The sequence below is a fragment of the Mirounga leonina genome, unplaced genomic scaffold (assembly GCF_011800145.1).
Source record: "Mirounga leonina isolate KUSES-001 unplaced genomic scaffold, KU_Mleo_1.0 Mir_167, whole genome shotgun sequence".
Taxonomy (NCBI): domain Eukaryota; kingdom Metazoa; phylum Chordata; class Mammalia; order Carnivora; family Phocidae; genus Mirounga; species Mirounga leonina.
Window position 1 is genome coordinate 3,728,685 of NW_023270422.1, and position 12,084 is coordinate 3,740,768.

Genomic DNA, 12,084 nt, shown 5'->3' on the forward strand with positions numbered 1-12,084 from the left:
TAACTAACAAAAATACAATATTTTTTCTTCCTTTTTTATGCTGTTCTGAACTTTCCTTTTTTCATTTAATATATTGTGGAAATTATTTCATATCTGTACATAGTGTTTATATCTTTTATGTCTTCATAATATTCTCTTGTGTGGATATACTGTGATTGATATACTGTGATTGATTTAATCAGCCCTTTATTGACAATTACTAGATTACTTCCAATTTTTTGCTATTACAAATAATGCTGCAATGGATAGTTCTAAAGGTGTTTTTCATATATGTAGGAAAATTAGAATTGTTACTTCAAAGGAAGTGTGTGTTTATAATTTTCATGAAGTATAGAATTGTCTTCAGTAGAGTTTTACCAATTCATACTCTCCTTAGCATTGTGTAAAAGTGTTTTCATACACAATGTGTTTTCTAAGTGATAGGTGAAAATCTGTATTCCATAGTTTTAGTTTACATTTTCCTTATTATTATGAATGAATGAGATTGGGTACCTTGTCATATGCTTAAGAGACATTTGTAATTATCAGTTGCCTAATTCATATCTTTTTCCCATTTTTCTAATGTGGTATTGGTCTTCCCTTGTTGATTTGTATTTTTTTTAAGATTTTATATATTTTTTTGAAAGAGAGTGAGCGAGAGAGAGAGAGTGCGTGAGTGCACAAGCAGGGAAGGGGGAGAAGGAGAGGGAGAAGAAGACTCCCTGCTCAGCAGGGAGCCCTATGAAGACGAGGGGCTGGATTTCAGGACCCTGGGATCATGACCTGAGCCGAAGGCAGACGCTTAACTGACTGAGCCCCCCAGGCACCCCTCGATTTGTATTTCTTAAGAAAATAGCTTTTTGTGATATAATTTGCAGATATTGTCTATGATATTTTAATGATCATTTTATGCTTATCACTGCATTTCTTTAGGTGTGAAGAGTTGATGAGTATGAAAACTGAAAGGGTGATCATGTATAGGGAGATACTGTGAGTCTAGCTACTTGGGGCAGATGGTCATTAAATCCTCAGCGTATGTGTGTGCATGTGTGTGCGTTAACAAAAATATTGGAATAAGGAATGATACTCCTTTCACAGAACCTAGAAATGAATTTCCTTCATTTTGATGACTTTGTGTATAGCTTTTCCAGTTTCTTCAGAAATTCAGTTTTACAGAAATTATCAACTTACGGTTTAGTATCTTAACATTTTACATTTTTTCATTAAGTAAAATGCTGACTTTCTCTCATTTTGTTGTAGTTATATTCTCCCTATCATACCGTACCTCGGGGAGAAGAGTGTGTTACATCCTTAAGAAAGTGCCATAGAACTTGATGAAAATATAAATCATGTTCTTTAGTAATTACCCATTAACTCTTTAATATACATAGGAGACTTCCAGTTATTAGGACTGCTATAATTCCCTGGGAGATTTTTATACCCTAATTTTCAAAATACTACTTTTGGGCTGGTAAATAGATAAAATCCCTTTTCTTGCTTTTCTCTGTGGTAAAAATATCTCAGAAAAGACATCGAAGGCGCCTGGGTGGCTCAGTCGTTAAGCGTCTGCCTTCGGCTCAGGTCATGATCCCAGGGTCCTGGGATCGAGCCCCACATCGGGCTCCCTGCTTGGCTGGAAGTCTGCTTCTCCCTCTCCCACTCCCACTCCCCCTGCTTGTGTTCCTGTTCTCGCTCTTTCTCTCTCTGTCAAATAAATAAATAAAATCTTTAAAAAAAAAAAAGAAAAGACATCATGGCTCTTAATCTTTGTGGCTGATATACATGTTCTATTTATTATAGGCAACATTTGTATTTTGTCACTTGGGAAATGAATTTAATAGTAATTTCTTTGAAAGCATATTAGCATATATCGAGTAAAAAAAGGTTTAAGGAATTACTGAAACATATTCCTTTTTACACTTTTAAAAGTTTCTAACTGAAAACATGTACTCAGTACATAGAGGAATATTAATAAATGATAAATAGTTTTAAGTGGTTAACAGTATGGAGGAAAATGGTCATCATGGGAATGCTGTTATTAACATATTCATGAATATATATATATTTTTTTTAAAGATTTTATATATTTACTTGGCAGAGAGAGAGCGAGCACAAGCAGGGGGAATGGCAGGCCAAGGGAGAGGGAGAAGCAGGCTCCCCACTGAGCAGGGAATCCAATGTGGGGCTTGATCCCAGGACCCTGGGATCATGACCTGAACTGAAGGCAGATGCTTAACCAACTGAGCACCCAGGCACCTCCATGAATATATTTATAAGGGTGGGCATTTATATGTGAGCTGCTGATGAATCTACACAATTGAATTAAAATTAGCATTTGAGCATTTGATATACTTGTGATTCACAGAGTAGATTTTATTTGTTTATTTTTTTAAGATGCCAGAAACAGAAAGTGTTGGCATGGAGCAGTTCTAATTGCTAGTTTGAGAATGGTTATGTCAGAAATGCAGAGAGTTAATTGCCATGTGGGTGCTCACTTAGAACTTTCTCACCATATTCCAAGCACAAGTTGGCATCTGTTATTACATTTGTACATGCAAAATAATTTATTCAGAAGCTAGAATATAATTGACAGAAGCTTGCCACTAAAACTAGAAAAATAATGTAATTTACTTTCAAATTACTCATTTATTTTTTCTGCTAACTAGAAAACCTGAGATTTCTAGTTGCACATTTGTTCAGGCTTGTTCAATTATAGTATTCACAGATTCTCAACTATTTTATTTGATTTATTTGTGAGTCAATATTTTGATTTCATGAAGAGACTAGAGAAAGGTCTCATTTGGTAAAAGAATAAAATGTTTTTGTGGAGGAGTAAAAGTGTTCAAAATCAAGTCCTTACAGATATTTATTGGCTTATAATAACTAATACTTACTAAATGCTTAACACGAGCCAGGCTGCATTCAGTATTTCTTCTGTATTATTTTATGCAACATTAACAAAATCCAAAAAGTGGCTATTAGTATCTGCATTTTATAGATGGGAAAACAAGCCGAGGATTAGAGCAGTTAAATGACTTGTGTAAAGTCACACAGCTAGGAAGTGTCTGAACTACAGTTTCTGCTACTGGTCAGAAGAGTAAAGAAACGTGAAATTCTTGCACTATTCATTTAAACTATCTTTAGTATTATAAAGAGTGGACAGTTTTTCTTAGAAGCAGGGAGTTAGGGATTTTATCACAGCCCAGAGGTAAAGGTAGAGATGCGTAAAGGTGTAACAGTGAGACCATCTGGACTACATTTAGTCAGGGATGTGCTGGAGAACAGTAAAATTTAAGGTTGGGTGGGAAAGGGACCATATGCTTCTCATATTCTACCAGAGTACTCCTAAGACACACAAGCATGAACGCATATTTCTGGACCAAGGAGACATATTAAATCATAACTCTTTCAGTTGCAAGTAACAGAAATCCACTCAAATTAGCATGGGTAGAGTGAGTAGAAGATTTACTGGCTCACATAAATGGGAAGTCTAAGGGTATGCACAGCTGGATCCAGTGTCTCAAAACCTATAATCAGGGCTGGGTTTCTCTCTCTCACTCCCCAGGATGGGCTTTTACTAAAAGGCAGGTAAGATGATAGTCTGTAGCTTAAGCCTCACATTCTCTCAGTTCAGTAACTCCAGAAGAAAGTCTTTTCTCTTAATTGGGGCAAAAATATCTTGGAGGAAAATTCAGTCATGTATCTGTTCAAGAACCAGTCACTGTGGTCAGGAAAATGGGCCCCACTGGCTGGGGAGGCTGTGTGTTCACCCTTGTGAGTGGGCAGTGAGGTGTGCCGGGCATGGGGTTAGCCGTACTCAAACTGTAGGGCTGTGTTCCCCAGTGGAAAGAAGGAAGGGGGAAAAGGTTTCTAGAAAAAACAGCAGACACCCACTGAGGCATATACTGTTTAGTGCAAGTCAAAATGTCTTTGAGGTCATGCATTTTACCTTTAAAATCCACGTAAATTTTGTTTTATATGTCTGCATCTGTTACAATATTTTAAAAACTTAATTCCATGTGTGGATTGAGTTCCTGCAGGAAATGGATTCTGAGGGGTAAAATTTGAGTTCAGGAGGTCTTATTGGGAATGCTTTGGGGAATACCTGTGAGGGGGTGAAGGAAAAGCTGAACTATGATGCCAGTATAGCAGGCCTCAGCCAATCCCACAGAGAGCTCAGAAGTTGAGATGGCCCTTCAGAGTTGTCCCAAGGGAGGCAAGGGGGCCTGACCTGTGTACTTCCGCACAGACCGATGGCTGGGTGTGGGCTACCCCAGAGATGGGGCATACCCGTGACAAGGCAGCTCCTTGCCTGCGCGCTGAGTGCAGCTCCTGGAGTAGGATTAGGCTATGAGCCTCTGGCAGACAACACCTCCAGCAGCCAGTGGAAGAGAGTACTTCATTCCTGAAGGGGGTGCGGGGCGTGCATCTGGGCAGCTGACCACAACCTTCATCACATTATCTGTGAGTAACATATGTCATTATAAATGCTCCCTGGCATATCGCAGTACCGTTTGACTAGAGGTTCCCAGAAGTACAGGTACCCCAGTTTGAAGGCCCCAGCAGAGACAGTGGGAACCCATCGTAGGGAGGTGAAGAGATAAACCAAATGAGGAAGAAACTGGAGCAGAAAGAACAGTTGAGAGACTTGCTGTAATCAGCTTTGGTAGTAGCAGTAGGAATCAAAAAAAGATAAATATTTTCATCTTGCCAAAGACCGCCCATCTTCTACTGTGTCCATACTGTTTGTTTTGCTTTCTGTTGTTTGGATCCTAGAAGGGCTAGAGACCATTGGAAATTAAAAAAAAAAAAAAAAAAAAATATATATATATATATATATATATATATATATATATATATATATATAAAATATATATATATATATTTTTTAATTTCCAATGGTCTCTATATATATAGGCTTGTAAAAATGAGCTTTTCCTACATGTTTTCAGCTTTTTCCATTATCTTTTGGTTTATAGATCCTTGGTAAACAATATAGTGCTTGTCGTGGAATCAGCCTTAAGCTGACGGGGGGAATACGACAGAAAAAATTTAGTGCGGTTTGGGGCTCGTTGTGCTCTTGGTTACAGGTGGGGAAGGTGTGTGGTTAGGGTGTTGGCACGTGTGTACCCACCTGCTCCTCTCAGGCATTAAGGTTTCAAGCCAATTCATTTTGATGCTGACTGAATCTTACTGACCTGTTTAGTAGTAGTATTACTTCATTTCTTCTGTGTGGTATTAGGCTTATTACTTTTTCTTTTTAATTTACTTATTTTATTATTTATTTTATCATCTGTTGACTGAATGAGACACTTAAATGTAATTTGAGCTTGGGTTCCATATTTATTTCCCTGAACTGGAGAGCATATTTTTCTGTGAAGCATAAATAGAGGTTTTCTTCTCCAGCCCTCCAGTGGATTCTGAGTTTAGAGAAAAAAATTCAGGTTTTCCTCTGAATAATTTTCCCTTTCATTGGGCTTCTTATTAAAGTTGACTTGATAAGAACTGTTGAGGAGATTTAAGAGTTGGACTGTTCTTGGCTGAAAGATCTTAATTCACTTATTCAATAAATACTTAGCAAGTACCTACCAAGTGCAAGGCATACTTTTAGAGATTTGAGGAGCCCATCACTGAACAAAATACACAAAAATACTTCCTTATGAAGCTTAAAATCTGGCAACGAGAGGCAGGCAGTAAACATATTAAAAGTAAGTCATATACACTGTTAGAAGGCAGGATGCTTTCTGGGAAAAGTCATAGACTAGGGGAATTGCTAGGGGCAGGGCATGGAGCTTGTATAGGATAGTTAAGGTAGGTCCCATTGAGAAGGTGACATTTGAGCAAAAATGATGTATGGGAATTAGCTATGTGGATATGTGTGGTAAAGCATTCTGGCAAGAGGGAACAGCCAATGCAAATGCCCTAAGGCTGGAGTGGGAAGAAATAGAGATGAAGTACTTATTCTCAGCTCTTGGTTTTTTGGGTTGGGGAGGGAGGAGCCCTGCTGCTGATAGAGACGTCATAGCCTGATAGAGTGCCTAGGTGCCCAGAGGGAGTTCACCTCCTTAATCTCTTTTCTATCACTATTTTAATTACAAAAATCTAGAACAAACACTCTTCTGGTCAATAGAATAATATATACCTTAAGCCATTAATTGTTTTTGGGATACAGCCTAGATTACAGTCTTCATAGGAACAAAATAAATGTGTGTGTGCCTCTCCTTTTGGTCTCCTCTCTGCTCAGCTCTGATTTCAAAATATGAATACCTGATGAAGATTGTGGACTTGGGTTGAAAACTGTGGCTTTAAATCATCAGAGATTTTTTAAATGACAACTAATAATCCCTAGCAAAAAATTAGGTATTTTGAATATCAGAAATACTGCTTATACCAGAACATCCTGTACGTCTTTAGACACAGAAAAACAAAGAATCCTGATTTTAGTAATAAGGATTATTACTCAGATTTTGACATAATGTTGTACCAGATATTAAGTGCCCATTATCTGCAAAGCCCAGTTACAATTCATAAACTGTTCTTTTTTCTTGTGTAATATCAATTCATAAATACTAATTTTAGCAAAAGTAAAGTACAACTTTATCCAGCTGTTTTCTAAGACTTTTCTAAGCCATTGGGGTCAGCAACAGGACACTTAGGTTCCCAACAGGACCATTCATCTGGTGTCCCTTCCACACATCTTACCTCATGTCTGAGACCTCGATGCCACTTCTACCTACTTCACTCTGCTCCATCCCACCTGCGGGGAGACTGCAGCCATGTCATTTAGTTTTGGGGAGCCTCAGTTGTGAGTCCAGCCATAACAAGAGTTGTGCTTGGGGCCAAATATTGGCTGCTTGAAGGCTTAGCCCTTGTTAGCTCTCATTATTTCCCCACAGCCTGCTGCAGCCAAGAGCAGTAGCCAGGACCACTGGAAAAGAGCAAGGCTCTGGATGAGGATTCGGGAATGGGGCTGGGGCAGTACAGAGAATTCAGAGGTACATGTTTTCGGAGGTGCTTTCCCCAGGGGCTGTAAATGCAAGGTGCTGCTATATTTAACTGATTATATTTTAAATACAGCAGCATCGTGAGGTAGATACTAATACCTTCCTCTTAAAGGTGGGGAAACATGGGCCCAAAGATGGTAATGTAGCATGACTCGGATAGCAAGTGTCTTATTACGTAATCTCAAACAAGAAACCTGACTTCGTTTTAAAATACGGTTTCCAAAATGTTAAAAAATAAATAAATAAACAAATAAATAAATAAAATACGGTTTCCCCTGCTTTCCAAAAGTTCACATTATGCCGCTTCACTTTTACAGAAAACCTACATTATGAAAGACCTACATTAGGATGGTAATGGCTTTTTCCTTAAAAGCAAAATTTCTCTGGATTTCTTTCAGCTAGCAAAACACAGTGTAGGTGCTAGTGTAGGTCTTCAGTTAAAGTGAAGTGGCTTACATGAACTTTCAGAAATCGGAAGATACCTGTAATTATGGAAACACATTCTGAAACAAGTAAAAGTACTCCCCCCCCATAATTTCTTCCTTAGCAAGAGAAGAAATAATGCATTATTTATACCATTTTCTTCAAATGTTCAGAGTAATTTTATTCTTCATATATTAATACTCCTATACATTATTAAGTACAAAAATAAACAGGTGGTGTTATTCTCATTTTGTGGAAGGTTAGTCTGAGATGTTGAGAAGCCAAAAATAAATGGTTTAGAAATGTTTTCTATTAAGTATTCATTATTTTCATGTAAAATAAACTAGGTTTCATACAGTACATTTAAACTCAGTCCACATACATTCAGGAAAATAGGCTCAACGAGAAGTAAAATATACTAGAGTTAATTTATTGTGAGTAGGAATGGTATAATGCAAACTGGTAATTAATAGGTGAATAGATGTTTTACTTATCAAGATTTTCTTAAAATTGCAAATGTTGGATTACTGTAGTTTCATGGGGTATAACATTGTGTGTCAACTATACTCAAATTAAAAAATTAAAAATTAAGCAAAAAAGGGTCCAAACTTGCAGTGCTAAGATGAATAAGTTCTGGAGACTTAATGTACAGCATGTTGACTGTAGTTAACAATATTGTCTTACGTGCTGGGAGGTTGCTGAAAGTAGATCTGAAAGGTTCTCACCACATACACAATAAGGTAATTATATGAGGTGGTGGAGATGGTAATTTACCTTATTGCACTAACGGTTTTTACAATATACACATGTATCAAATAATAAGCATTTTATATATTGAAATTTATTCATGAAATTATTTGACAAATATATATGGAGCATGAAAAGTGCCAGTGCTTATATTAGCCCCTGAGAATAGACTTTTGCTTCATGAAACCTAGGGGGAAGGCACAAACAAATGTAAAATTACAATGTAATAAGGGCTACAGAGGAAGGTGTATGGTGCTATACGCCATTGTATAGTAGGAAGATTTGGCTTTGGAAGAGGGGGAAGGAAAGGCTTTCCTGAAGAATTGGTGATTCTGTTGAGCCCAATTATCTGAAGGAAGAGCAGAAGTAGGAATGAAAGAGACCAGATCTGGGGATGAGGAGAGGAGAGCATCCAGGGCAAGACCACATCAGAAATCAGGCAAAAATCAGATAGTGTTTAAATTAAGAGATCTGCAGGGGAGATAAAAAGAAGAGGGCTTAGGTTATAGGGAGGAAGTAATATCTTTGAGATTTAATGGTGGATTGAATATGGAGGTTGAGGGAGAGGGCAGTGTCACTACAGCTTAGGGGTACAAATTAATGTGGTGACAAAGTTAGCCACAAGGCCTAGAAGGAAATTAGGATGAGCAATCTCAGTTCATCCCTCTGTAGTATTGTATTTAGTCTAGCCTACCATTGACTGAAATCTACAGAGAAGTAGATTCTGTACTGTTTCAATAACACTTCTGTATATACTTTGTCTGAAGGTATCTGTTAGAAATTTTAATTTGAGAAGGTGGCTTAATGAAATTTTTATACCTAAATGTTTTCTTTTTATTTTAATTGGTAGAATCTTAAGAAGATTCAAGAAATGGAAAAAAGTGATGAATCTAACACAGACCTGGAAGAGCTGAAAAACGCTGACTGGGTAAGGTAGTTGGACATTCTCTGTTCCGCTTAGTGTTGAAGACATAGTGTAATGTGTTTTGGGGGGTATTGTTTTGTTTTTTAAAGATTTATTTATTTATTTTGGAGAGAGAAAGAGTGCATGAGTGGGCAGGGAGGGGCAGAGGGACAGAGAGGGGAAGCAGACTCCCCACTCAACAGGAAACCCAACGCAGAGCTTGATCTCAGGACCCTGAGATCATGACTTGAGCCGAAACCAAGAGTCAGACACTTAACCAACTGAGCTACCCAGGCGCCCCATAGTGTAATGTTTTTTAAAATCCCTGTTATTGGGGCACCTGGGTGGCTCAGTTGGTTGAGTGTCTGCCTTCAGCTTGGGTCATGATCCCAGGGTCCTGGGATTGAGCCCCTCATCGGGCTCCCTGCTCATTGGGGAGCCTGCTTCTCCCTCTGCCCCTCCCCCTGCTCATGTTCCCTCTATCGCTCACTCTCTTGCTCTCAAATAAATAAATAAAATCTTTTAAAATAAAATAAAATGCTTGTTACTAAGGGCTGTAATACGAATTGATATTGTATGAATTTGAGTTATATAGTCTTATATTTGAGGAAATATCTACTCCCCATTTTACAAAATTAACTGGTTTTATTAAAGCCACCCCCAATGTCTTCTGAGAATTTAGGTGTTTTAAAATGTTGACCTTTCTAATTATATTACTACTTTAGCATACTCGTAAGTCAAAACATAAGCTCTGTTTCGGGATAGGGTGTGAAACTATAATGTAGTCCGATGAATAGTTACTGGATTAGTGTTCTGAGGATGCAAAATGAATAATACAGGATCTCTGCCCTCATAAAACAGAAGACAGACTTTTAGCACAGATGATTGCAGTATATTTATGTGACACACTTTGAGTAGTCAGTTTTTCTGGCATGATTCTAGATCCTAGTGAAACCAAGAGTCCCTGCCCTCATATATGACTTAGAGTTGGGTGGGCATGACAGTGTTGAGGAGTCAGTGTCATGAAATTAGACTGAGGTATGTTCAGGTGTCAGTGGGAAGGCACATTTCAGGATTCTGACTTTTCAGGTTAAGGATAAATAATGGTTAAATAATGACATCATTAAATGAGAGACTAGGAATAGAAGCAGATTTGGGGGATATGAACAAGTTGCTTTTGACCATATTAGATTTTAATTGTTTAATTGTTTAATTCTTTTCTAACAGCTTTATTAAAGTATAATCAGCATGCAGTAAGTTGCACATATTTAAAAGGCACAATTTGATAAGTTTTGACATGTACACACACACATACATACCCATGAAACCATCACCATAATCAAAATACTGAGCCCATCCATCACTCCCCAAGTTTCCTCATACTCCTTTGTAAGCCTGCTTCCTGCCTCCTTTCTCCCCAGTTTCTAGGCAATCAGTGATCTGCTTTCTCTCACTATAGATTAGTTTGCATTTTCTAAAATTTTATATGAATGTAATCATATAGTATATACTGTTTTTTGCTTGGTTTCTTCCATTCAGCATAATTCTTTTGAGATTTCATCCATGTTGTTGCCTGTATCAATAGTTTAATGTTTTTATTAGTAGTAGTAGTCCATTCCATTGTATGGATCTACATGTGTTGATGTATGAATGTAAATATTCTTAATTTATTGATGATATCTTTACTGAGATATCTGGAATGAAATTAATCTGGAACATTTAAGAGTAAGGTTAAAAAACAAGTAGGCTGTAATATCTTATAAGTGGGTATTGTCCTTTTAGAATAATATTGATTATCAAGTTTCCTTTGTATAGAATACTCTGGTAGTCTTTTTCCAAATGTATTTCATCTTGGCTAAAAAATTTTAAATTTTTTTCTTAGACATGGAAACCAGATAAATAACTCCAAGTGGTCAGAATTTAGCAAACAGTTAATATAAACTTGAACTAAAAATTTAATTTATTGCCTTAAGGCAAGCTCTTTTAAAAACTAGTAGAATCACTGACAAGAGATGCACTAACTGCATAGAGAGTTCCATTTGCCTAGATCACCAGTCTGTTTCTTATAAGACCATTAAAATGAGTTATTTAGAAATATTAGAAAGAAATGAGTAAAGAATGAGGAATAGAATGAGGGAGAGTTAGGATATTTTTAATGGCAGGATCTAAACATCTCAAGATCTCCCTGGTGGAATATGAGGTAAATAAAATCTCTGGGAATACATACAATGACAGTTGTATATTATTTTATATGCTAACTATGACTTTAATTTCTGAATTAAATTTCTGAAAATTTTTGCCAAATGATAATATATAAAGAACTGGCTATATAAAAGGTCTGTTTGAATCCTTTCATAATTATAGCAAAATCTTCAAATGTGAGTAATTATCCTCTAATTTATCTGTTTTGAGAATTCAAACTTTCACATATGTCAGTTTTTTCTTAAAGCCTGGGGAGGTCAAGAAAAGAGAAAGAATTTTAAAAGATGAGATGAGGGGGCGGAGCAAGATGGCGGAGGAGTAGGAGACCTGGATTTCGTCTGGTCTCAGGAATTCAGCTGGATAGGGATCAAACCATTCTGAACACCTACAAACTCAACAGGAGATCAAAGAGAAGAATAGCCACAACTCTCTGAACAGAAAAGCAACCACTTTCTGGAAGGTAGGACGTGCGGAGAAGTGAATCTGAGGCGATATTCGAAATTCGGGAGGCTAGACGGCAGGGGAGGGGCTTCCATCGGCTGCTTCTGGCAAGTAATAGAGCCGCAGAGCATAAAATCGGAACTTTTAGAAGTCGGCTCTGCTGAGGGACGTCACTCCGGTGGCTAAGCGGGGGGTGGAACCCTCGTGGAACAGTGTGGTCTTAGGACCCTCGGGGTCACAGGAAGACCGGGGGTGCCTGAGTGCGGCAGAGCTCCCAGGTATCGGAGCAGGGAAGCCGGCTGCAGAGGCGGAGCCCAGGCGCGGGCTCTCAGCTCGGGGTTCCCATAAACCGTGATCCGCGGCACAGTCGGGCCCCTGCTCCTC

At 37.9% G+C, this 12,084-nt stretch overlaps 1 protein-coding gene across 2 annotated transcripts in view; it reads left to right on the plus strand.

The window, feature by feature from the left end:
• SPIRE1 (spire type actin nucleation factor 1) overlaps positions 1-12,084 on the plus strand; it is a 204,719-nt gene that overhangs the window by 116,315 nt on the left and 76,320 nt on the right. For both annotated transcript variants that reach the window (XM_035013854.1, XM_035013855.1), the window contains exon 5: positions 9,004-9,081. In XM_035013854.1, the coding sequence (XP_034869745.1) occupies positions 9,004-9,081 (78 nt within the window). The remainder of the gene's footprint in view (positions 1-9,003; positions 9,082-12,084) is intronic.